The sequence below is a fragment of the Callithrix jacchus genome, chromosome 7 (genome assembly GCF_049354715.1).
Source record: "Callithrix jacchus isolate 240 chromosome 7, calJac240_pri, whole genome shotgun sequence".
Taxonomy (NCBI): domain Eukaryota; kingdom Metazoa; phylum Chordata; class Mammalia; order Primates; family Cebidae; genus Callithrix; species Callithrix jacchus.
The window spans coordinates 2,366,243-2,392,362 of NC_133508.1; the positions used below are offsets into that span (position 1 = coordinate 2,366,243).

General features: G+C 47.3%; 2 protein-coding genes across 3 annotated transcripts in view; both read right to left on the reverse strand.

The window, feature by feature from the left end:
• Window positions 1–20,559, reverse strand: part of PROSER2 (proline and serine rich 2) — a 100,042-nt gene extending 79,483 nt beyond the window's left edge. The window contains exon 1 of one of the 2 annotated variants that reach the window (XM_078329317.1): window positions 20,435–20,559. The gene's annotated coding sequence lies outside the window, so the exon portion shown is untranslated. Of the gene's footprint in view, window positions 1–18,412; window positions 18,504–20,434 lie in introns of those variants that run through there. The other variant, XM_078329316.1, reaches the window with a different exon arrangement.
• On the reverse strand, window positions 7,599–25,667 carry ECHDC3 (enoyl-CoA hydratase domain containing 3). The gene is made up of 5 exons (XM_003733292.5): window positions 25,339–25,667; window positions 20,435–20,556; window positions 18,413–18,510; window positions 11,908–12,108; window positions 7,599–8,430 (listed from the first exon to the last, which is right to left on the reverse strand). The coding sequence occupies exons 1-5, from the start codon at window positions 25,500–25,502 to the stop codon at window positions 8,110–8,112; spliced, it is 906 nt and encodes a 301-aa protein (XP_003733340.4). The 5' UTR covers window positions 25,503–25,667; the 3' UTR covers window positions 7,599–8,109.
• Between the last annotated feature and the right edge of the window lie 453 nt (window positions 25,668–26,120).

Here is a 26,120-nt window from a genome sequence, read left to right on the forward strand (position 1 = left end):
TAGGTGGATCACCTGAGGTCAGGAGTTTGAGACCAGTTGGGGCAACATGGTAAAACCCCATCTCTACTAAAAATATAAAAATTAGCCAGGCATGGTGGCGGGCACCTGTAATCCCAGCTACTTGGGAGGCTGAGGCAGGAGAATCGCTTGAACTTAGGAGGCGGAGGTTGCAGTGAGTGGAGATTATGCCTTTGCACTCCAGCCTGGGCGACAGAGTAAGACTCTGTCCCTCCCCTCCAAAAAAAAAATATGTGTTCTGCTTTTCTTCTCTCTAAACATCTCTCCATGTTATCATGGGCACATTTTTTGTTACTTTAAGGGGTATACCGATGCCTTTTCCAGGGGAGGACTTGTGAGCCCAGATGCTGCCTCAGCTGCCACCCCTCATGGATTGTCTCCACACCAGGGAGCCAGCTGGGCCAGGTGTGTGCCCCTCCCAGCACAGCCTTCATCCATGACTGGCAGAGACTGGGGATGGAGGCCTGGCCATTCCAGCCCCATAGGGAGACGCTCCATTCTAGTAGGCTGAGGGCGGTGGCTTGTCCTGCAATCCCTGCACTTTGGGAGGCCAAGGCCAGTGGATCACTTGAGTTCAAAACCAGCCTGGCCAACCTGGCCAAACCCATATCTACTAAAAATGCAAAATTTAGCTGGGCATGCTGGCACACGCCTGTAATCCCAGCTACTTGGGAAGCTGAGGCACGAGAATCGCTTAAACCCAGCAGGCAGAGATTGCAGGCAGCTGAGACTGCAGCACTGCACTGCCTGGTGACAGAGTGACACTCCGTCTCAAAAAAAAAAAGTGCCACTATAGGTTATATTCCTTTGTCTGCTGATAGGCAAGGTGGAGCAGGGCATATTAATTGATATGATGCTAAAGCATTGGCCAGGAGTGGTACCTCATGCCTGTAATCCCAGCACTTTGGGAGGCCGAGGTAGGTAGATTATCTGAGGTTGGGAATTCGAGACCAGCCTGATTAACATGGAGAAACCCCGTCTCCATTAAAAATACAAAATTAGCTGGGAGTGGTGGTGCATACCTGTAACCCCAGCTACTCGGGAGGCTGAGGCAAGAGAATCGCTTGAACCCAGGAGGTGGAGGTCATGGTGAGCCGAGATTGTGCAATTGTACTCCAGCCTGGGCAACAAGAATGAAAATCTGTCTCATAAAAAAAAAAAAAAAAAAAGAGAGAATTGATGATACCTATAATGCCAGCACTTTGGGAGGCTGAGGTGGGCAGATGATCTGAGCTCAGAAGTTTGAGACCGGCCTGGGAAACATGGTGAAACCCCGCCTCTACAAAAAATGAGGAAATTAGGAGGCCACGGTAGTGTGCATCTGCAGTCTCAGCTACTCAGGAGGCTGAGGTGGGAGGATCACTTGAGCCTGGGAGGTCGAGGCTACAGTGATTATAGCACTGTAGTCCAACCTGGGTGACAAAGCAAGACCCTGTCTCCGAACAAAAAGAAGTAATTGATGATACTGACAGTGAGAAGAGCTGACGTTGATGCCAGAGTGGTAGAGACTTCAGGAATCCCCTGTACACGCTTTCCTGCGCCACTTTTTTAAGACAGTGCCTCTGAGAGCTGAAATAAACAGCCCGTTACGGCAACTGGACACCTCCTTCCGGCGCCAGATAGCTCCTGACTCTTCTGAGGCAGGCTTGTCATTGTCGCAAGCATCTGTCATCTCTAAAAGGTAAGTCCTAGCGATTACTTCACCAACAAGTTCCCTATAACTTATTTTAAAAAGAAACAGAATCAAACTTGAAATGGGTCTTTAAGAGAACGGCATGGCATGATGTCTGCCGACAAGCCCTTCTTTAGGGCCCTGCATTTGTCCGAATGCTCATGTGTGCCCTGGGGCAGCTGTCAGCGCAGAGGGGTATTGGAGTGGGATTATCCGGGCCTTCGCTGTTGTGAAGATGGATGGTTTCTAAGTGGAACCTCTTCTCCTCACGGTGACCAGGCATGATATTGAGTAAAATAATGGTCAGAAAGAACATCACCAGGCCCCTAATGAGAAGCTGTTGACAGAAAAATTGCTCTAACATTCATCAAAAAGCCAATAAATGCCAAAGAAGGAACCGGAGAAGCAGAGGCTCATAAATCCCTTCTCCAGGCGCCTCTAGAAGGGAGCTTTTGGAAAATATACCTGCTCTGCCTGTTCACGGAATGCTGCTAAATGCAATTCCAGAATCCTAGAACAGGTATGGGGCAGCTCATGCAGGTAGTTGTCGGGGCGTGTCCACAGAGGCCACTCCAGCCTTTGGTCTGGGGGCCTGAGCTTGGTTCCAGGACTGGCTGGGCGATGGCTCACACCTGGAAACACCTGGAATCTCTGCACTTTGGGAGGCTGAGGCAGGTGGATCACCTGAGGTCAGGAGTTCGAGGCCAACATGGCAAAACCCCATCTCTACTAAAAATAAAAAAATCAGCAGGCTGTAGGTGGTGCATGCCTGTAGTCCCAGCTCCTTGTGAGGCTGAGGCATTAGAATCCCTTAAAGCCTGGGGGCAGAGGGTGCAGTGAGCCACTGCACTCCAGCCTGGGCGACAAACTCTGCCTCAAAAAAAAAAAAAAGACTGCGAGATTCAGGAATCCTTTATTAAAATACTATCCAAGGACAGTGTTTCTCAAATTTCAGGTCTTCGCATGTCACCTTCATGATATTTTGGTCATATATTTTAATGCTTATATTTTTATTTATAATATTTTTTTTCCTTAAATTGACCCACTTATAAAAGCCTCATTTGCAGGAAGTTAGAGCTGTATAATGATGAGCTTGACGTGTTGCTTGATTTTTCTGATTGTGTTAGAATAATCAGAAAGTGCTTTTTAAAAAGCTTCTCCTCTCTGCCACCTAAGGTTGCGTGTGCATCAGAACTGGAGCCCCAGGCTGGGACACACTGGCCGGAGAGATGTGGGTCTATTGGCAGATGCTCCCTGTTCTCAGCTTCAACCTGAGAATGGTTGGCTTTTAGTTGTTAACTATTTAATTCATCCACGATTCCTCTTGGTCTTTACCTTCCCTGAACATTCTGGAGATTTGATGCCACAAAAGAAAAAAAAAAAAAGAAAAAAACCAACAACCCGTAAAAAACAGTAGAAATGGTATCTATTTAATTTGGGTGTAGAAATGGTATCTATTTAATTTGAGGAAAATGTAAACATTTAAGCACATAAAGAAAATAACAAGTACCAGTATAGCCACTTTGGAAAACAGTCTGGGGCTTCCTGAAAACATGAAACACGGGGTCACCCAATGACCCAATGTATCTACTTCTAGGTATTTACCCAGAGAAGGCAGAACTTATACCACACAGAAACCTGTGCATGGCGTTTCACGGCAGCATGACTCACAGGAGCCAAAAAATGGAAACAATCCAACTGCCCAACAACCGATTAATAATAAAACCTGGAATAGCCACACAAGCAAATAGGATTTGGCAATAAAAAGGAATAAGTTGAGCATATATGCTCCCACATGGATGAACCTCGAGCATTATGCCAAGCGAAAGAAGTCAGACACAAAAGGACATTTATGGCATAATCCTGTTTATGAGAAATGTCCAGAATAGGTAAATGCACAGAGACGGAGAGTGTTGCCTGCTGCTGGGCGGCTTGGGAGGAAATGGGGAGAGACTGGTCATGGGTACAGGGTTTCTTTTGGGGGTGATGAAAATGTTCTACTTTTTTTTTTTTGAGACAGAGTCTCGCTCTATCACCCAAGCTGGAGATCCTGGCTCACTGCAATTTCCATCTCCTGGGTTCAAGTGATTCTCATATCTCAGCCTCCCAAGTAGCGAGGACTACAGGTGCATGCCACCACGCCCAGCTGATTTTTGTATTTTTAGTAGAGATGGCATTTCACCATGTTGGCCAGGCTGGTCTCAAACTCCTGACCTCAGGAGATCTGCCTGCCTTGGCCACCCAAAGTGCTGGGATTCCAGGCATGAGTCATCACGCCCAGCCATAATATTCTAAAATTGATTGTGGTAAATTACATAGCTCTGCAAATAAATTAAAAATCACTGAATTGTATACTTTAGGTGGGTACATTATATAGTATTTGAATTGTATCTCAATAAAGCTATTATTTTGAAAAAAAGCAACAGTAATTCCTTCGTCCGGAGTAATCCATCATCCAAATGATATGTAAGAGTGGAAGCCCTTTCCCCACCCACATCCACACTCTCTTACGCAAGAGATGATACCAACCTAACGCAGTGAATTACATGACCTGCTTTGATCACGTGCTCTTGCCTGTTTCATAAACGTTTTCTAGAACTTCCTGTTAAGAAAAGCGAGGCCTCATGTGTTTTGCATTGCTTTGACACACTTCTTCTACGATACTGGTCTATTTATATTTTCTAATTCTTCCTGTACCAATCAAAGTTAGAATTTATTCCCCCAGGAAAGCATCTATTTCATTCAGATTATCAAATATATGTATATATTTGATATATATATATATATTTGATTCTCCCGCCTTAGCCTCCCAAGTATCTGGGACTGTAATCTAGCTACCACTATGCCTGGCTAATTTTTTGTATTTTTAGTAGAGATGGGGTTTCACCAAGTTGGTCAGGCTGGTCTTGAACTCCTGACCTCAGACACTTTTTACTTCAAAATGATAAAGCCACAAGCCTCCTGTCTGTTGGGTTGAGGAAAGTAGTCCTCTCAGACATTGGGATAATCCCCTTGTGATCCCAACTCTCCATCAGAAATCTCAAGCAGCTTCCCTATGTATTTTTTTCAGAAGTAAACCTTGATTAGTTTATGCCAAATTCGGTATTTCTATTCCTTTTTCCAGGGGCTAAATTAAGAGTGAGCACATGATATAATTCCAGAAAGATGACTGGGAGGCTTCTTGAAAAAAAAAAATACTCGCGGCCTGGGCAACATGGTAAAACCCCACCTCTACAAAAATATGGGAAAAAAAATTAGCTGGGCATGGTGGTGCACACCTGTGGTCCCTGCTACTTGGGAGGCTGAGGAGGGAGGATCACTTGAGTCCAGGAGGTGAAGGCTACAGTGAGCAGAGATTGTACCACTGTACTCCAGGCTGGGTGACAGAGCAAGACACCATCTCAAAAAAAAAAAAAAAAAAAAAAATCACTCAAGGAAGTTCAGTTCATTATCTATTACTGTGTAACCATGTTGCCACAAACTTAACACCTTAAAATAACACCAGTTTTTGAATCTTACGGTTTCTGGGGGTCAGGAGTCCAGGGACAGTTTAGCTGGGTCCTCTGCTTCAGGGTCTCACAAAGATGGAATCCCAGGGTCAACCAGTACGGCAGTCTCATCGGAGGCTTTACTGGGGAAGGGTTCGCTTCCAGTCTGCAATGGCTGTGGGCTGCATTCAGTTCCTTGCAGGCTGCCAGACTGAGGGCCTCAGTGTCATGATGCCTGCTGAGCAGAAGCCACACCCAGCTGCCTGACATGTGGCTCTCTCCATGTGGCAGCTGACAACATGGAAGCCGCTTCACCAAAGCCAGCAAGGGAGAGAGGGTCTCCTGGTGACATGGATGTTACAGTTGTATGTAACATGAGCCCATGTGTGTCATCACATCAAGTCCATCGCTTTTGCCATATGCCATTGGTGAGAACCAAGTACCAGGTTCCACATCACACAAGGGATGGTGCCAAGAGCTGGGGGCTCATGAGGGCCACCCTAGAGGCTGTCCTCTATCGAAGTAATGGCTTCTCTCCCGAGTTGTGGCTACAGGTATCTTGTACTCAGAAGAAGACAAGGCAGAGGGCAAAAGCCTTCCTAGTGAAGATGGCAGAGTGGAAAGATGGGAAGAAGCCAAGCCTTTGATGATGTGACTGAACCACTCTATCTCTGGACTCATTACATGAGGTAATCCTTATGGCTTAAGCCATTTGGAATGGAGTTTTCTGTATCTTCAACCTAAAGCATTCTCTATCATACATGCTTTTGGTGGAGGTAATAAAATCATAAATAACTAATGAACTCAAGGTAGAATGTCCCCAGATGCAAAGAGGTAAATGGTGCCATCTGAGTCTGGACAAGGTGGAGTTTCCTTCCAGCTGGAGAGACAAATAGGCAAATCCAAGACTTGTACATTTACAAGACAACCGGCCTGGTCACCTTAAATAGCCAATGTCACTAAAAAAGTGCATTGGACTGCTCTGAATTTTTTAACACTAAAACATTTTTTAAAAGGCACCTAACAACCAAATGCAATGTGTGAAACTTGATTGAATCTTGGTTCAAAAAACTATTTCAGGAAGGAATGGGGAAATCTGAACGTGGACTAGATAATTAATATTAAGGAGCTAGTTTAAGTTTTCTTGGTTGAGACAGAGTATTATGGCTATGTGGGAGAACATCCTTATGTTTTAGAAGATATGTACTAAAGTATTTAGGACTAAGCCATTATGACTTCAACTTATTTTTGAATTGTTTAGCCAAAAACTATTTACACACACACACTAAAGCAAACATGGAAACACGTTCAGTGTCGATTGAGTCTAGATGGTGGCTACGGCTGACAGCTGTACTATTTTTTTCACCCTTTCTAACATTTTTTGTCATAGAAATCTGGACACAGACTGACCTCCGTGGGCTGGTAACTTGGTCTATAGATTCATTGCAATCCCTATTAAAATCCCAGCAAGTTACTTTCTGGACAGCAACAAACTGATTCTCGGGCAGGCACAGTGGCTCACACTTGTAATCCCAGCACCGTGGGAGGCCGAGGCAGGAGGATTACTTGAACTCGAGTTTGAGACCAGCGTGGGCAACATAGTGAGACCTTGTCTTTACTAAAAATAAAAAAATTAGCCAGGTGTGGTGGCATGCACCTGTAGTACCAGCTACTTGGGAGGTTGACGTGGGAGGATCTCTTGAGCCCAGGAGGCTGAGGTTGCAATGAGCTATGGTCATGACACTGCACTCCAGCTTGGGTGACAGAGCAAAACCCTCTCTCTTTAAAAATTAAGATAAAGGCTGGGCGTGGTGGTTCATGCCTATAATCCCAGCACTTCGGGAGGCCGAGGCGGGTGGATCACGAGGTCAAGAGATCGAGACCATCCTGGTCAACAAGGTGAAACCCCGTCTCTACTAAAAATACAAAAATTAGCTGGGCATGGTGGTGCTTGTCTGTAGTCCCAGTTACTCCGGAGGCTGAGGCAGGAGAATTGCTTGAACCCAGAAGGCCGAGGTTACGGTGAGCCAAGATTGTGCCATTGCACTCCAGCCTGGGTAACAACAGCAAAACTCTGTCTCAGAAAAAAAAGAAAAAGATGACGACCACCTACTTCATAGGGCTGCCTGGCACAGTTTTAGGCCCGCTAAATCACCGTATGCTTTTGTGTGGTAACTGACCTGAAGCCTCTGGTGTAAAATCAGTCAGGGAGCTGGTGTTCTTTCATTCATTTGTTTGTTTTCCAGGGTCACGCCAGCTCTCCAAAGATCTCTCAGCCAGGAGGACAGAAACAAATACCCATTTCACTGCATAGCCCCTGAACCTGATGGGGTGTGACCTGCTAGGCGGGGCTCAGCTCAGCTACCCCTCCTCTTTTCTCAGACAGCTTGCAGCAGGGCGGGGAAGATAAAACACATCAGTCTCTATAAGACTTAATTTATTCAATCGCATAAGATTATTCAAAGCCATAGGCATGATTACGTCTCTGTAGAATGAAGATTTTTTTGCGTGGAGAATATCTCATGGAGATTTGAAATATGTCGCCTCTCCTCAACAGCCAGGATTGACTCTGCCTAGGAGGACATTTCTGATGAGGGTCAGGCTCGCGTCCTTTCCTGCCTCCATGAGTTGTCACCTTCTGCTATGTCGGGGCGGGGGGTCACTTGCCTAAGATGCTGTAAGGAGCACCCCCAATGCCGGCTTCCCACCATAGCTGGCCCGCTGCAGGGCTCACCAGCCTTGCACATTTTGTCCTTTCCCCATGAAATCGTGGCTTTTCATGTAGGCCGAATGCTGTGACATCAATATGGAGTCACAAAAGCAGCTGGTCTGCTGCCTGTTGAAGCTGAGAGGCAGTGGTGGGGTTGGGTGAGTCAGAGGGGAGGGTGGGTTCCTGGGCGCTGCCCATGGGCCTCAGTCCTCCGCCTCCACTCACGCTGGCTCATGTGACCAGACGGGTTTTCTCTTCTGGAGGAAGGCCGTGATGCCCTCCTGCCCATCTCGCAGGGCCAAGTTGTCCACCATGGCCTGGGAGGTAAGGTAGTAAGCCATCCCCAGGTCCTGGGGCAGCTGCTTGTAGAAGGTGGCTTTGCCTAGGGACACCACCGGGCGGCTCAGTGACGCGATCTTCCTTGCGATCCGCATGGTCTCCTCCTGTAGCTGCGCCTCTGGCACCACTTTGCTGAGCAGCCCATGCAGCAGGGCCTCCTGGGCAGAAATGGGCTCCCCGGTAAAGAGCATCTCCAAGGCCACCTACGGGGAGACATGGGAGCTCACTGAGGTGCTCCTCTGTGACCCACCCCTGCCACCTGAGTCCTGCCTCAGCCCAATGACCTGCTTCCTCAAATCCACGTCATCCGCCAGCCCCAACTCCTGCCAGGGAGGAGACAGGGTCTTTCCAAGAGTGAAGAAACCACACCAGCCCTGGGGGGCAGTGACTGTCCCATGTTCTCTTGCCCCTGCACAGATCTGGTCACTGAGCCCTGTCACAGCTGGGCATTTTGTCTACCTCTTCTGAGAGCCAAGCACAGGACGGCAGCCAAATCAGACGGGTGCCCCACAGATGCCCTTCCAGCACCTCTCAGAACCCACACCCGCCGGGGCGCTTCCACAAGAAGCACTTATGGGCAGCCACCTCGACCTGATTCAAAGGGCAGCCCCCAGTCTCCCAGAGAAGCAGGGATTTACAGACAATGCCTTCAGGGACCAGATGTAGAGCCCAGCATGGTTTTAACTTACCAATCGGCAAGGTGTGGCAAGGAGAGGATGCTGCCTCCCCTCCTCCAACCCACCCCTGAGGTTCCAAGGCCGGCGAAGAGCAGGGTGGGGTGGGGGCCCAGCGTCCTCTCTCTCTAACATCTGCACCAGTTTGAGCAGCAGGCTTTAACCATCTTTCCGGCTTGGAAATCCCACTCTGTTCTCATTAGCTGATTAGGAAATCAGAGTCTGCCTGCCTTAGGAAAATGACTGCTCTGGGAGGAAGAGCTTCTCATTTCCCACATGCTCTCCAGTGAGGCCGGCTGCTTGAGGCACTGGCTCTGGGTCTGAGCAAGGCCAGCTCTGCCTGGGAACAGAGCAGCTGCACCAGGCAGGGTGTTTTATAGGGTGCAGGGAAGATGCATTATTTAAATCACGCCCAAGGAAAGAAACTCTTTTCAAATGGGGAACATTATTCATGCCCAGGCTCAGCCTGGATTGAACACGCGGGCTTGATTCCATCGTTTCTGCCCCAGTCTCCAGCACAGCCAAGCAGGTCCCTGTGGTGGCCAGCAGAGGGCACTGGTGACCCACATGTCATGTTAGCCAGCATAAGACAGGCACCAACTTCCTGTTCAGGCCAGTTTGCAAAGTACCTGCTAGCTTCCCTCTGGGTGCAGTAGGGACCTGCACCCACTGCCCCAAAATACTCGATGGGCCTGTGCCTGGATGTCTGTGGATGGGTTTACATGTGAGCACTCGGCAAAGGCAATGGGCAGCTGGTTTGGGTCAGGTTTATTCAATTGTTACGAATCCAGTGTTTTCTCCTAAAGCAGGCCCACACAATTAGATCTGCAAATCCAGAAACCTAGCAAAGGCCTGAAGTTACAAAAGACTTTTCCTCCTACAAAATTCCCTTTAACAGCACTGTGATTTCTGCTTTTCAGTGTTGACCCCAAGCCATGTTCCTGATTCATGGCTTCGAGCAGCCCAGCACTAATGAGCCCAGCAAGCAAGGTCTTGTTGACACAACTCCAAACTGCTTTCAGACACCTGATTAGAAAACACTGGCGAGTCTCCAGGTGAGTGATTCAGAGGCCTTCTGGGGGTCAGAACATGAGAACAGAGACCAGGAACCTGAGTAGGGCCAGTTGGAGATTTTTTGCCCCATTTTCTGAGAAGGTCTGTCCTTGGGTTCATCTAACTGGGTGAGTATAAAACAGGGTTTCTGAAGACCGGGCTTCCTTGGAACTTAAGGCCTGTTTTTGTCATATTTCCCCCTCTTCTCAGAAACATTAATTTTTATCAATTTAAAACTTGATAAATATGGTCTAGCATTAAGTTTCTAGGAATCAAATCTAATAAGCCTTGATTTCAAAAGTTTGTTTAAGAGAGAATGGGTTCTTACCCTGACAGTGGGGCTGACTTCAAGGTTTCAAGTGCTTACTGCAGAATATTCCAGTACGTCAGGTGTTAAGGAGGACAAGCAGCTGCCAGCACCGGTGTCTTTTATGACAAAGGCCTTGTGATTTGATTTGCAATTATAAGACAGTTTACGAATAAACTCAGACAATCAGTTTGTAATACACAAAGTAGAGTCTTAAGAAATATTTACTAAATGGGCCAGGCGTGGTGGTTCACACCTGTAATCCCAGCACTTTGGAAGGCCGAGGCAGGTGGATCACTTGAGGTCAGGAGTTTGAGACCAGCCTGGCCAACATAGTGAAACCCCATCTCTACTAAAAATACAAAATTAGCCGGGCGTGGTGGCGCACGCCTCTAATCCCAGCTACTATAAAGGCTGAGGCAGGAGAACTGCCTGAACGTTGAAGTGAGCCGAGATTGCCCCACTATACTCCAGCCTGGGTGACTGAGCAAGGCTCTGTCTCAAAAAGAAAAAAAAGAGAAATATTTACTGAATGAGTTTAAGGTAAATGTCTATTTGACAGAGTCGAAAACATCCCCTTAGTCTAAAGACACTTTGGCCAGCTGACACCTACTGCAGTGCAGAGTCCACTTCCAGCCCAGTGTCCAAAGTGTGTGTGTTCACAGGTATCTGTCTTCAGGATTTCCCCACAAACACACATGTCTGCAAAAACCAACAAAGAGGCACTGCAGAAGAAAGGAACACCTCCCCAAGCTCCTTGGTCCTGCTACTGATTTCCCTTGGCTCTTACTTCTCTTGTCTTAGGCATGTGAGCAGCTCTAATTTTCAGAGTTGATGCTAAAATAGATAATATACTTTAGAAAGCAATTTCGCTCCTTGGTGTGGTCTAAGGCTGCCCCACTTTTTACAGATTTCCAACTGAGAACAAGGATGCACTTTTTCTGCAACAAGAACTGTTGGTTTACATGTAAGGGAGGTTTAGTAAATATGATTTTATGCTGTTATAGGAAGGAAGAAAGCTTTGTGACAGAAACAGACTTCACTGTCGCTAGCAAAACCACTTTGCAACACGACTCTTCTCGGGCAGATCCAACAAACCACGCATAGGAGATTCATGTTCCTGAAATGCAACTATTGTAAGCCCAACACATTCCAAAAGTCACCTACTCTAAATCCGTTCTGGAACAAGACAGATTGCTGACAGAGTGGCCAGCGATGCTACTATCCAGGCTCTTGATACTGGCATTTTGTCAGCACGCTATTCTATCTCACGGGCAACCATTCAGTGCAACAAAACTGAGTCTCAATTGTATTTCAAATAAGATCACAAAATACGTGCCTTTAGGAGGACAAACAAAACCAACTGGCAAACCTACCCAGTGGTACTGATGGTACACATGATGGAAATGCAGTGGTTTCACAAACTGACGCCCGGCGTCAGAAGCTACAGAGGAACAGGCAGGCGGTCGGCTCTTCCCTCCCTGCCGTTAGAGGGAACATCAGACCCATCTAGCTAGAGGCGCTCTGGGCAGAATGTCCTGATATAAAAGGCACTTTTAACAAGAAGATCTTGAATCATTACACGCGTCGGAGGAGGAACTCCAGAGAAGACTAGGAGGCAGAGGTGGGTGGGGGAGTGACATTACCTTTCTAGGCACTGCTCTTGCCAAGGCGACCCCAGGGGTGGAACAGAAGAGCCCAATGTTCACCCCAGGAGTGGTAAAAGAGGACTTGTCGCTCGCCACAGCAATGTCGCAGCTGGCAACCAGTTGACAGCCAGCAGCCGTGGCCAGGCCATTGACCATGGCAATGACAGGGACAGGGTGGTTCTGGATGAGCATCATGACCTGCGGGACAAACACACCCACTTCACTTCCACCCAGGGGAGGCACGACATTAACGCCTATCTTTTTGTTTTTTTTTTTTGTTTTTAGACAGAGTCTCACTCTGTTGCCCTTGATCGAGTGCAGTGGCGAAATCTTGGCTCACTGCAACCGTCTCCTCCCGGGTTCAAGTGTTCCTCCTGCCTCAGCCTCCTGAGTAGCTGGGACTACAGGCACGGGCCACCACGCCCAGCTAAATTTATTTTTGTATTTTTAGTAAAGATGAGGTTCTACTATGTTAGCTAGGCTGGTCTGGAACTCCTGACCGCAAGTCATCTACCCGCCCTGGCTTCCCAAACTGCTGGGATTACAGGCGTGAGCCACTGAGCTTGACCATTGCCTATCATTTTATATGACTCTCCGGTTTGCAGAGTACTTTTCACATGTGTGAGTTCAGCAGATTCTACGGAAAAAGGGCAAAAAAGGCACAGAAAGCACTAACTCCTATTACATATCTGCTCTGAATCAGGCTGTGTAATTTGGTCTTTCCGAGAATTCCACAGGGACAGAGAGCCCTTTTCTACAACAAGGACGTTAGCTTGGAGGGGGCTGCTGCAGGGTCTGTGGCCCCAAGTCCAGCACTTGAGTGGGGACAGGCCCCCACCTGCCTTCCTGGCAAACGTGCTGAAGGACAGTAGGGATTTATATCTCTGGGGAACAAAACAAACCCTTCACAAACAGGTCTGTTCTCACCGTGCCTATGCAAGGCTCTAGTGTTAAAAGTCTGAGGCTGGTATTTGGTGCTTCCTGGAAAAATTAAGGTGGAAAAGGGTCTTGAAGGCAGTTTTCTTAGTAATTACTTCTCAAATTACCACCATGAAGATTCTCTCAATTCTATTAAAATGGGGGCCAGGAGGACCCTGCTCTCATCAAAATAAACAAAATTCCTAAAATAGAGCCATTGGCACAGAGAGGAGAGACAAAAATGTGCCAAAGTGACCCCCCCAACCAATAAATTTCCAGAACTTATTTTTGCAGCTTATGTTTTCATAACTTAAATTTCTAAATTGCTGCTCTTTGAATGTTGGCAGGGAGAGAGAGAGGATGCGAATGAAATTTGGGTTACTTTCCCCAAGGCAGGTATTCAAATAAAAATGACCTTCCTTGATTTCAAGATTTTGTCTGAGAAACTTATCTTTCATAGCCATAAACATTTGATATTTGTTAGCTTTCTTCTAAAATAACCAATTATATATTTAAGGCTATGGTATCATATCATATAGTAGTGCTTTTTGACTTTTCCTGGCGGGGGGGTGTCTCCTTTTGAGAATCTGATAAATGCTAATGACATTTATCTTCCCTAGGGTAGAGGAGGAAATGCATCCTCCTCAGAAAAACGCAGGTGGGCAGATCACCCGAGGTCAGGAGTTTGAGACAGCCAGGCCAACATGATGAAACCCTGTCTCTCCTTAAAAAAAAAAATACAAAAATTAGCTGGGCATGGTGGCATGTACCTGTAACCCCAGCTACTTGGAAGGCTGAGGCAGGAGAACCGCTTGAACTTGGGAAGTGGAGGCTGCACTCCAGCCTGTGTGACAGAGCAAGATGATGTCTTAAAAAAAAAAAAGAAGACGAAGAATGCACAGAGAAGTAAACACCTGTGCACAACATTGCTCATGGATTTAGGGGGTTCTAAGGCAGGCTGGGGATGAGCTAGTGAAAGCGCTCATTACCACTCCACTGGAATGAATAACAAGGGGAAGAACTCCCAAGAACTTCTAAAGTCTTGCTGCAAAGAAAGAAAAGATTTTGTTGGAGGGTGGGTGGCTTGGGGAGGGATATCAGGGGCTGGGGTGATAGGGGAGGGATACATTAGGAGAAATACTTAATGTAGATGACAGGGTGATGGATACAGCAAACCACCAAGGCGCATGTATACCTACGTAAGAAACCTGCATGTTCTGCACATGTACCCTGGAACTCAAAGTATAATAATAATAATAAGAAAGATTACTATCTGGAATACACACACATACACACACACATATAAATAAGTAAATACATAAATAAAATATTTTCTTTTAGTTGTGAGTGTGGTTGCTCCACCCAGGGAACTGAAGTTACGGATGAAAAGCCAACTGACTAGGATTAGAGGTGAACAATCCACCCGTCCTGTCCACCATCATGTGAATGGCTAGGATTTCATAAAACTTTGCAGAAAAATAGGTAATACAGTATATATTCAGCTAAAAATGCATATAATAATAATTATTTTTTTGAAACAGAGACTTGCTCTGTCACCCAAGCTGGAGTGCAGTGGCATGATCTCGGCTCACTGCAACCTCTGCCTCCCGGCTTCAAGCGATTCTCTTGCCTCAGCCTCCCAAGTAGCTGGGATTACAAGTGTGTGCCACCACACCCGGATAATTTTTTTTGTATTTTTAGGAGAGACAGAGTTTCACCATGTTGACCAGGTTGGTCTGAAGTTCCTGACCTCAAGTGATCCACCCATCTTGGCCTCCCAAAGTGCTGGGATTACAGACGTGAGCCACCGTGCCAGCCTAAAAATGCGTACATTCACTTTTGATCTAGGAATTCTACTTCTGAGAGATAATCTGAAATAGGTATAAAGCTCTATGCCAAAGATGCTCACCAAATCATTATTCTATAATAATAAAGAACGATAAATACCATAAACATACGAGATAAATCAATGGCAATGAAAACTAAACGACATCCATCAACTAGAATGCTGTATTCTCACTAAAACAAACATTTCCAAGAGAAACACCAGCATGGCAGCCTGGAGCTTATGCAGCGGTCTGAAATCAGGCTGCCAGGGTTTGACGCCCAGTCTGTCACTCACTGCTTAATCCTGGACAAGTCATTTAACCCCTCAGTTTTCACATCTGTATAATGGGCATGATAATGGCACCAACCTTATAGAACATGACAGTTACATAAATTAACATATCTAAAGTACTTAAAATATTACCTGACATATAGTAAGCATTCAGTGCTATAATCATATAATTCTATACTGTAATCATATCTACATATGATCATTTAGAAAAACAGGGACACATGGAGAAATGATCTAAAAGAAAATACAGCAAAATATTAATTATAGTTCTCTCTGGGTGGTATGATTATGCTTTGACATCAGTAATCTTTTATTTTTCTAGACTTTCAAAACCATTTATAAGTACTTATTACTTTCATGATTAAGACTATTTTAGGCTGGGCATGGTGGCTCACACCTGTAATCCCAGCACTTTGGGAGGCTGAGCTGGGTGGATCATTTGAGGTCAGGAGTTCGAGACCAGCATGGCCAACATGGTGAAACCCCATCTCTACTAAAATAAATAAATAAATAAAGAAAAGAAAAGAAAAATTAGCTGGGTGTGGTGGCGCATGCCTGCCTGTAGTCCCAGCTACGAGGGAGGCTGAGGCAGGAGAATTTCTTGAACCCAGGCTGGAGTGCAGGGAGCCGAGATTGTACCACTGCACCCCAGCCTGGGCGACAGAGTGAGACCCTGTCTCAAGAAAAAAAAATATTTTAAATATAAAGTTAGAAAGAAGTTCAGAAAAGACAAGGGGAACTTAAATAATCAACAAGCTAGGATAATCAAACACTTGATAGTCAAGAACTGATTATATCTACTTGGCCTTCCTGAATTATGTACTGTTTTGGGTCTGCTGACTCGAAAATGTGACATAAACTGAACTCTGCCCTAACCACTTTTAACACCATCACTAAGGGTTTCATCTTATTTCCCAAAGCAAGAAACCTTGTCCCATTGTCATCTGATTGACAGGGTGTGAGAGGAAAGAGCAGAATCTTCTCCTGAAGTAGAGTTTCCATCTCCAGACTTCAGCAGGATATACATAGAGGGACCAGGAAGAAGTCTTTAACACGAGCGCCATGGAAGGTCACTTTCACCCTTCCGCAGTCAAGTTCTTCTCACCCTCATTCTACTCATTCTTCATTTGCCCTACTCCTGGTTTGTACGTCATTAACTATGATGCAGTACTTGTGGTCTGTAACAAATTGGTACAGTTTTTAGATGCTCAGCTAATTCAATTCAGATACCTCTATCTTCCTTTCTAAAATCACATTTTCTCATGAGTGAACTGAACAGTGAAGTATCTAGCTCATTCTGTTCCAACCTGCCTGTTGATTATACCTAGAAATAGAAATCTTGCACAAGTTCATGGTGCTCATCTTTATCCAAGACAATGAGATTTTCTTAGAAATGCTTTAAAGGAATCAATACGCCTTCAGTGCTGTTTTGCTACTTTAGGGCTAGGCCCTGTTTATGCACTGAGTCTTTTTCGGGGAGTCAGAGGCATCCAAGGGTTAGGGCCTTCCAAGAAGTCTGGGCCTTATCCTCTGAAGAAACCCTGGTTCCCTGGCTGCCCTGTTTAGATCTCCGTTCATGAAGTTACCAGAGCAGAGTGATTAAAAACAGATCCTCAGGGAGGATAAAGGGCTTTACTGGTTCTCTTTGACACTTTTCAACTTTAGCCAAATATACTGGGTATTGGTAGAAAAAACTTTTAAAGCACCAAGCCTTGGCAAATCCAAGAGTGGAATGTTACATAAACATCATTAATGTAGGAAGCAAAAGATCCGGGTCTTGGCTCTAACTTGCTCCCACTTCCCCATGAAGCTTCAAGTAAATTGCTTTTCCTGTTTGTCCTTCCACAGAGTGAGAAAACTATAACCTGATCTCTCTATGGGTTTCTGGAAGGCCGAGGAAAACAAATGGGGATGTCTTCATCATCTTCCCGTTCACTTTCCTGTTCCTCACTTCTGTCTTGTCTGCATAGTAGGTAACATTAAGTATCTGTGAAATCATTCATGACCAAATATGGGGCAGGGCACGGTGGCTCAAGCCTGTAATCCCAGCACTTTGGGAGGCGAAGGCGGGCGGATCACGAGGTCAAGAGATCGAGATTATCCTGGTCAACATGGTGAAACCCCGTCTCTACTAAAAAAAATACAAAAAATTAGCTGGGCATGGTGGCGCGTGCCTGTAATCCCAGCTATTCGGGAGGCTGAGGCAGGAGAATTGCCTGAACCCAGGAGGCGGAGGTTGTGGTGAGCCGAGATCGCGCCATTGCACTCCAGCCTGGGTAACAAGAGCGAAACTCCGTCTCAAAAAAAAGACCAAAAACACGAATGTGTAAGTCAATAAATGAATAGAAAATTAGGTTAAACTATCTTAGAAGCATGTTATGAAACTCGTATATGTGTTGTTTCCCAAATTTTCACTTTTAGTTTGACAGAAAACAATTTTTTCTTGTTTCCCTCAATGCCTTGCAGGTATTATAATATGCGCTCAATAAATAGTCACTAGATGAACAATGTATTATTACGAGAAGCTGGATTCTCTATTCAATTTTGCGTCATTCAAGGGGTTGATTTCATGCATTTATCAATCATTCAAACTTTTTGTACCTCTTCCTCCTCTGTGGCTATTGGTATTTTTCCTCCTTAAGATGGTGAAAGAGGCAGAAAAGAAGCAAAAATGAAGTTAATTTTCCTAGTTGGAGGTGGTGATTATAAAGGTTGGTTGAAAGAAGCGTTTGAAAATAATTTTAAAAACCATAATTGTTATTCCTTGTATGAATGTTCTTTCTCATTTAATAGTTGTTTTAGTCTTAAAAATTTCAACTATGATAATCTTGGGTTATTCCTCTCTAAACACATACATGTTCACCTTTTTCCTCTTACTCCAGCCTTCTACACCAAGACACACTCCCACAATGCTAGACATGGCAACTATGAGTACCATCCTATATTCCACTTTCTTTGGTACAAAACAAAATCAATAGCAAATTACGGTCACTTCTTAAAAGTCTAAACTAGGCCATGCATGGTGGTTCACACCTGTAATCCCAGCACTTTGGGCGACAAGGAGGGAGGATGACCTGAGGTCAGGGGTTTGAGACCAGCCTGGCCAACACGGTGAAACCCCGTCTCTACTAAAAATACAAAAATTAGTCAGGCATGGAGTCCCAGCAACTGGAGAGGCTGAGGTAGGAAAATCGCCTGAACCCAGAGGGCGGAGGTTGCAGTGAGCTAAGATTGCACCACTGCACTCCAGCCTGGACAACAGAGGGAGACTCTTGTCTCCAAAAAAAAAAAAAGTCTACACCAAATAATTGCTTGGATGAAGGATCTGATGACCGAAGAGTTTCCAGTAAGCTCTGGGTGGTGGGTCTCATGAATAAAATCTTTCCCATAAGCTAGAAGGCGAACTCAACATTTAATATAATGATCATTTGCAAGTTTGCACTGTTGACTGTTGTCCTGGCTTACCTCGGCACAGGTCTGAAATACTTCGGTGTGGTAATCACGGCCTTGCTCCTCTGTCAGTTCCTTTAAATCATGCCCAGAAGAAAACACAGGCCCCTCAGCTGCAAATGTTTCCAATTGAGAAAAGAAGAGAAAACGATGTAAACAGCCAGAGTTGGGCAGTTAGTTCCCTTCCGTCTACTGAGTAACTTCTGCGACCTTTCCCTTAGGGCAAGTTAATGGCCTAATTTTGAGAAGAGTAATTCTAGTTTGCTTGAAAAGTTCCAGCCAGAATTTTGTGATGAAAGATGCAAGGTGAGGCATCCGTGTCCTAAAAGTCCTTGATGGAAAATGATGGAAATATATAATTACATAAGGAGAAGGTTCAGTTACCAAGGCGAAGGTATTTTATTCAGAGCTTTCATTTGGGGATTTCCCTCATGCCGAAGGCAGTATCCGTGTCATTTCCTCTACAAGTGGTGGCCAGCCATTGTGGCTGAACTGGGAAGGTGAGGGTGGGAAGAGATCTCGGAAGCCTTCTGGTCTTTATTTTACAGATGAGGGATCAGAGGATGTGCCTGCTCTCACTGCTGTCATCAACAACAAAACGTCATCCTACTGATGAGCTGGTACTTCCCTTTTGCTGTTGCTGTTTGAGACAGAGTCTTGCTCTGTTGCCCAGGCCGGAGAGCAGTGGCAAGATCTCAGCTCACTGCAACCTTCACCTCCCAGGTTCAAGCAATTCTTGTGCCTCAGCCTCCCGAGCAGCTGGGATTACAGGCATCTGCCACCACGCCTGTCTAATTTTGTATTTTTAGTAGAGATGGGGTTTTTGCCATGTTGGCCAGGCTGGTGTCCAACTCTTGGCCTGAAGTGGTCCGCCCACCTCGGCCTCCCAAAGTGCTGGGATTACAGGCATAAGCCACCATTCTTGGCCATTGTAGTTATCTTGACTGATAGGCAATATTATTGTCTTTTTACAGGTGAGGTAACTGTGTAGTTAAGAAGTTATAGTGAGACTCTGTCTCTGAAAAAGAAGACCTTAAAAGTTAGCCAGGCTCAGCGATGGCAGTGTTGCTTGAGGCTAGGAGTTCGAGGCCAGCCTGGGCAACAGAGCAAGAGCTCATCTCCACAAAAAAGATAAACTTAGCTGAGTGTAGTGGCACACATCTATGGTCCCAGCTACTCAGGAGACTGAGCTGGGAGATCACTTGAGCCCGGAAATTTGAGGCTGCGGTGAGCTATAATCACATGCCTGCACTCCGGCCTGGGCAACAGAGCAAGACGATGTGTCAAAAAAGAAGAAGAAGAAGAAGAAGTTACTGCCTTTGCTGTATCCAGGAAACAACCCACATGGTTGCTGGACTATACTGGTTCTAATTTCTTTTCTCTTCCCCATATAAAACAGTCGAACAGTTTTGATTAACTATGGATAAGATGGTAACATTCTGAATTTCTGCCTCTAAAAACACTGATGGTTAAGTTGCCAAACAAAGCATCACAAAGCATCATTGTCATATTTTTTTGTGCATGCTTTAAAATGCTAGTATTATGATTATTTATACCAGTCTCATCATCACAAGAAGATATAATTCTGTAAAAATTCTTTTTGGAACAAGCAGACAAATGAGCAGAATATGGCATCCTTTCCAGCACCATTAAGAAGACACTGCAGGTCTGAAAGCTTGGTAAGAACAGAAAAACCAGTCAACGCCCCAAAGAGTTAGTGGTTAAAACCATTTTATAAGAACCATGAAGAAATCAATTCTCTGATTTTGAGGGGAAGACCAGCATTAGCCAAGTACAGAAATGTTTTAGTATCTGACAAAAAGGTAAACATTTTCACTGAACACCTTTGCTATAAATTCTGCAGTTACTAGTTAGGACTAACGCAGCAACCTCACAGGTGTTTTCCATAATTAATACTCTTGTAAAGGAGCTAGAAGAATTCTCCAGTTAAGTGAAGGGATGCCCCCAGTTAACCAGCCTCTCAAGAAAGCTGTTCGAGGTGCTGCAGAATACTAAGGACAGATATCAGACACATACCTGAGATGATAATGACTTTCAGATCATCGCTCTCAGCGTCATGAAGAATGTCACTTCGGAGAGACTTCAGCATTGCCAGTGACAATGCGTTCCTCTTCTTGGGATTGCTCAAGACGATGTTCCTGTGAAGAACGTTTTACAATCACCAGGTCATGCATGAGTCAAAACAAGTGAGAACCCCTGTGATTCCTGTCCAATCTAGGAGCTATTTTTAAACACAAGAAAAGAGAACCACTGGGGCTTAGTGCCAATTTAGAGGCTCTGTCAACTTTCTGGAGTTACAGCCAAGTCAAAACAAGAAAAAGGCGACCTGAAATACAGGCTGGCTTTCCTCCCTCTTCCCTTGATTAGTTTCTCTTTTTCTCCATGTTCGCTGTCAGAAACACGACTGCCACCTCCAGAGAGAGAGCGAAACACAGCGGTTCCAACATCAACACCGCCCAGAGAGGCTACAAGCTTAGCAGGACAGCAGAGAAATCTGACGAACCGGGGCTACCTTCCACGGCCTTCTCTCATTGTTCCTTAGAAAAAGGTTAGGAAGGAAGCCCAGAATGAAAATAACGCCCCAGAACTTGGCTCACTGCAACCTCCACCGCCCAGGTTCGAGCGATTCTCCTGCCTTAGCCTCCCCAGTAGCTGGGACTGTAGGCATGCGCCACCACGCCCAGCTAATTTTGTATTTTTAGTAAAGATGAGATTTCACCATGTTGGCTAGGCTGGTCTTGAACTCCTGACCTCAGGTAATCGTGCCTCAGTCTCCCAAAGTGTTGGGATTACAGGCATTAGTCACCGTGCCTGACCCAATTTTTTTTTTTTTGAGATGGAGTTTCACTCTTGTTACCCAGGCTGGAGTGCAATGGCACGATCTCAGCTCGCCGCAAACTCTGCCTCCTGGGTTCAGGCAATTCTCCTGCCTCAGCCTCCTGAGCAGCTGGGATTACAGGCACGCGCCACCATGCCCAGCTAATTTTTTGTATTTTTAGTAGAGACGGGGTTTCACCATGTTGACCAGGATAATCTCGATCTCTTGAACTCGTGATCCACCCGCCTCGGCCTCCCAAAGTGCTGGGATTACAGGCTTGAGCCACCGCGCCCGGCCTCCGTCTTTTTTTTATAGTGGCATTCTGTAAGTCTACAAAACAATTTGTGCTGTCTGAGAATGGGATGATCCATGAAGAATAAAAGTACAAGCCATACGACAAGAGGGCTCTTCCGGACATAACCTCTCACAAAAAGCTGGCATCCAAAGGGCTTCCTCGCTCTTCTAAGGCATCCCACATGCTGAATAAAATAACCTGTATTGTCATCTTGCTGCCTGTACCCAGAAACGTCTTATTTTTGGCTGTTAAAAGAAGTGGGCAAAGAGCCAAACACCAGATTGTTATTATATATTTTATATGTTTCCTATCAGTTTTCACCTACGTGTTTCCTGCCTTCCTCATTCTTTTTCGAATCTGATATTCCTCCCACGGCACAGCCAACTTGGATCCTCTGTATGTAGCATTCTAGGTCATGGTTTTCTGGAAAACAACTTTGATGACTGAATTTATTTCAATAATAAGCACTTTCTTTGGAATATCATTTCAAGGTTGCTGCAGTCTTCAGGTGCCTGTGCTATTCATCTTGTTTCTTATAAACATTGTTCTCTCCTAAGCACAAATCTGCTAGTGCTGATTTGCTGATAGACTTCAAAACTTCTATTTGGTGGGTGTGGTGGGAGAACTGCTTATAAACCTCTCAATCAAATAATGGGGGTGCTTCTTGTAGCAAATATGAAAAGCTGCCATCCCATCAGTGACATTTACTTAAACGAAACGGTAAAGTCTCAGGCAAAATTGTATAAAAAGATTCCAGCCCCCAAGGCCCTTGTGCGCTGCGGAATCTATTCACGTGTCCCGTTTGCTGTTTGGCTCCTCCATGAGCCACATGGAGTGTTCTAAAGCAGAGTTCACTCTCCAACCCAGAGGAACCAGGCTCAGCTCCTCCTGCTCAAGCCAAGCTCTTCCCATCAATCATCTCCTAATAATCTACTGGCCATCTCCATCACTCCCTCCTTCTGGAAACATTTCTTCTCTCCTGGTTTTTCTTGACTTCCTTTGTGGGCTACTAGCCCTCTGTTAACACTTGAATGCCAGCCATCCTGAGTTCTGTCCTCTGCACCCTTCCCAGGCAAGTTCACTGAGGCCTTGACATCAATGGCTGCTTCCGTGCTGAGCTCCAGGTCCATGCGTTCATCCCGATGCCTACTGGACTTCTCCATCTAAGTGTCCTTGGGCATCTCCTCCCATTCCCAACTTGCTCCTTTCCTCTCTTCCTTATCTCAGCACTGACAATCAGAAAAAAAGTCATTCTAAGTTTCTGCCCCTTCCCAATTCATCTGGCATCGAAGCCTGTGAATAATACCTCCTAAAAAATCTCAGCACTGAACCCTCCCCATGGCCACTTTGGTTCAAAACATGTGAGGCCTTGCACCGAGAGCTTCACCAATATCACCTATCTGGAGAGGAAACCTCTTTAAGAATGAGGTCATAGGCTGAGTGCAGTGGCTCACGCCTGTAATCCCAGCACTTTGGAAGGCTGAGGCAGGCGGATCACAAGGTCAGGAGATTGAGATCATCCTGGCCAACATGGTGAAACCCCATGGCAACTAAAAGACAAAAAGTTAGCCGAGCGTGGTGGCTCATGCCTGTAGTCCCAGCTACCTGGAAGGCTGAGGCAGGGGAAGCACTTGAACCCAGGAGGCAGAAGTTGCAGTGAGCCGAGATTGTGCCACTGTGCTCCAGACTGACAACAGAGCAAGACTTGGTCTCTGAAAAAAAAAAAAAAAAAAAAAAAAAAATGAGGTCACCAAGACCTCAAAAAAGAATGAGGGCATAAGTGTCAAGGTAACAGATGGTCCCTATAAATGCCCCCATGAGCTGTCTGAAGATCACTGTTGTAAACCACGAGAAGGTCCCTGAGGCGAGGGACTGTCATGTTCTCATCCAGAGGACACGCAATACCTGTTGACCTCAAGACAAAAAACAGCATTTCCGTTTTTCACAGCCACTTCCACCCACTGCAGTGGGATGACATCGCCTCGTTCTTTCACCGTCTCTTTTCAACCCGAGTGGTGAGTAGCAAAGGAGTAGACACCACTTGGGGGCAGAGGGACCTCTCTGAACCCTGGTGATCCAACCTACTGGCCATGTGGCCCTGAACAGGCTGTCACCTCTCTGAACTTGCTTCCTCACTAAAGTGGGCATACAATTGTCCACCTTGCAAGCCATTCTAAGAATTAGGGATCATGGACACAGAGAGCCCAGCACAGAGCAAGCCCTGGGTACATGACGGCAGCTCTGCTGGGAGGAGGAGCATGGAAAAGGGACACTTGAAGAGTGACGGGTCACTCAAGTTCTTGCTCAAGTTCACCTGCTTTGCAGTGCTGCTTTAATGCTCCGTTAAAAATTTTCCTTTCCCACTAAACAACCCCTAGTGGCCGGGCGCTGTGGCTCACGAGGTCAAGAGATCGAGACCATGCTGGTCAACATAGTGAAACCCCATCTCTACTAAAAATACAAAAAAATTAGCTGGGCATGGTGGCACATGCCTGTAATCCCAGCTACTCAGGAGGCTGAGGCAGGAGAACTGCCTGAACCCAGGAGGCGGAGGTTGCGGTGAGCTGAGATGGCGCCATTGCACTCCAGCCTGGGTAACAAGAGCGAAATTCCGTCTTAAAAAAACAAAAAACAAAAACCCTAGCATTCATGCGAGTGTGTTTTCCCTGCCGATTCACGTTTAACTCTGGAGAACTCCACTGGCCTCCTTTTTGTCATCTGGCCACCATGCCCAGAACTCAGGCTTCCAACCAGCTGTGACCAGATTTACAGAAGCAGAATGGGCAAGAAAGGCCTCGCATGGGCCCTGCTCTGGCCTCCTGTGCTCCTGTAGACGATGAGCAAGGGGTCCACAGGGAAGGGAACCATCCCCTTTCCAAACCCTGGGCCATTACCAACTCCCTGGAATTCCCTGCCCATGCCATGGGCACCCCAAGCTCAAAGGTGGCCAAGAGCATTTGTCTGTAGGGCACGAGGAGACAGACAGTAAGGCATACTGGAAGGGTGTCTGCAGATCTGTGCACCCAGACCCTTGCAGAGCAGCAGAAAGGACAGGTGCAGAGGTGGGAAAGGGTCAGAGGAGGGTGGGGAGAAAAGGAACACGCTGAAAGTGGGGCTGGCTCTCCACCCCTGCTGGGAACCACCCGGTTGTGTGAGGATTAGCAGTTCACACGTGGCCTTCTAGGTCTTTCTGGGAAGGTTTATGTCTCAGGGTAGGAGAAGGCGTTTTATTTAACAGCTTGATTTAGAACTGAAACATGCTGTGCAGGCCTCCCTTTGCACCCCTGCCCGGGCCAGGCATGCACCAGCCTCAGGCCGGGATGGGGCAGGGCCCTCCACCTTCATGACTCTATCGACCAGTTTTCAGTTTGCACAACAGCACATTTTTAAGGGTTTTGGGCCTGTAGCCATAAGGGCAGAGATCAGGACACTGTGTCCTTCGTCCTATTTACTGTCCCGCCCCCAGGACTGCACCTCTGGGTGAAGGCTAAGGAGCAGCTCACCGGAGCCCACGCACCCCTTGAGCCAGGTTTGGGGCCCAGAGCCCTCCTCCTCTCCAGGCCTCTCCTTAGGCCCAGCGGCTGGACGCCCGGTGACCCCGCGGGCGGTCCTGAGGGCTTCGGGACCCCGGGCAGTCCTGCAGACCTTCCTACAACCCCCCCGCGCGTCTCGCTGCCTGGCCCAGGGACGTAAACAGGGCTCCGACTCTCCGTGTCCTGCCGGGTCAATGGCGGCGCCCCGGCCCCTGCCCCGACCCCGGCCCGGCCCGGCCCCACCTCGAGAAGCCCTGCGCGGCCCGGGACTGACCTGATCCCGTCCTGCTGCCGCGCGCTGGTGGGCCGCGGGTCTGACTCCCGCCGCCCTGCCCCGGCCAGGTCCCCGCTGCAGTAGTGGGCTGGGAGCTGGGCCCAGAGGCCGCGCCGGAGCCACAAGGGCCCCTTCGCCCAGAAGGCCCGTAAGACGGCGACCATGGCATCCAGGAATGCCTGAGGGGGCCGGACGCCGCAGGATCGCGCTGCCTGGACCGGCCGCAGGCGCTAGGCGCTCCCAGGGCGCTGCTGTGAGCCGGGACTGAATTTGACGGTGGCCGATACACGGACAGAGCAGCCTAACAGGCCCAGGCTTCGCGGGGACACTCCGGGCCAGGCCCCGCCCCCACCATGCCCCGCCCTCACGATGCCCCACCCTCACGACGCCACGCCACCATGACGCCCCGCCCTCACGACGCCCCTCAATCACGACGCCCCGCCCTCACCATGCCCCGCCCTCACGACGCCCCGCCCTCACGACGCCCCGCCCTCACGACGCCCCGCCCTCACGACGCCCCTCAATCATGACGCCCCGCCCTCACCATGCCCCGCCCTCACGACGCCCCACCCTCACGACGCCCCGCCCTCACGACGCCCCGCCCTCACGACGCCCCGCCCTCACGACGCCCCGCAATCACGACGCCCCGCAATCACGACGCCCCGCCCTCACGACGCCCCTCAATCACGACGCCCCGCCCTCACGACGCCACGCCACCATGACGCCCCGCCCTCACGACGCCCCGCAATCACGACGCCCCGCCCTCACGACGCCCCTCAATC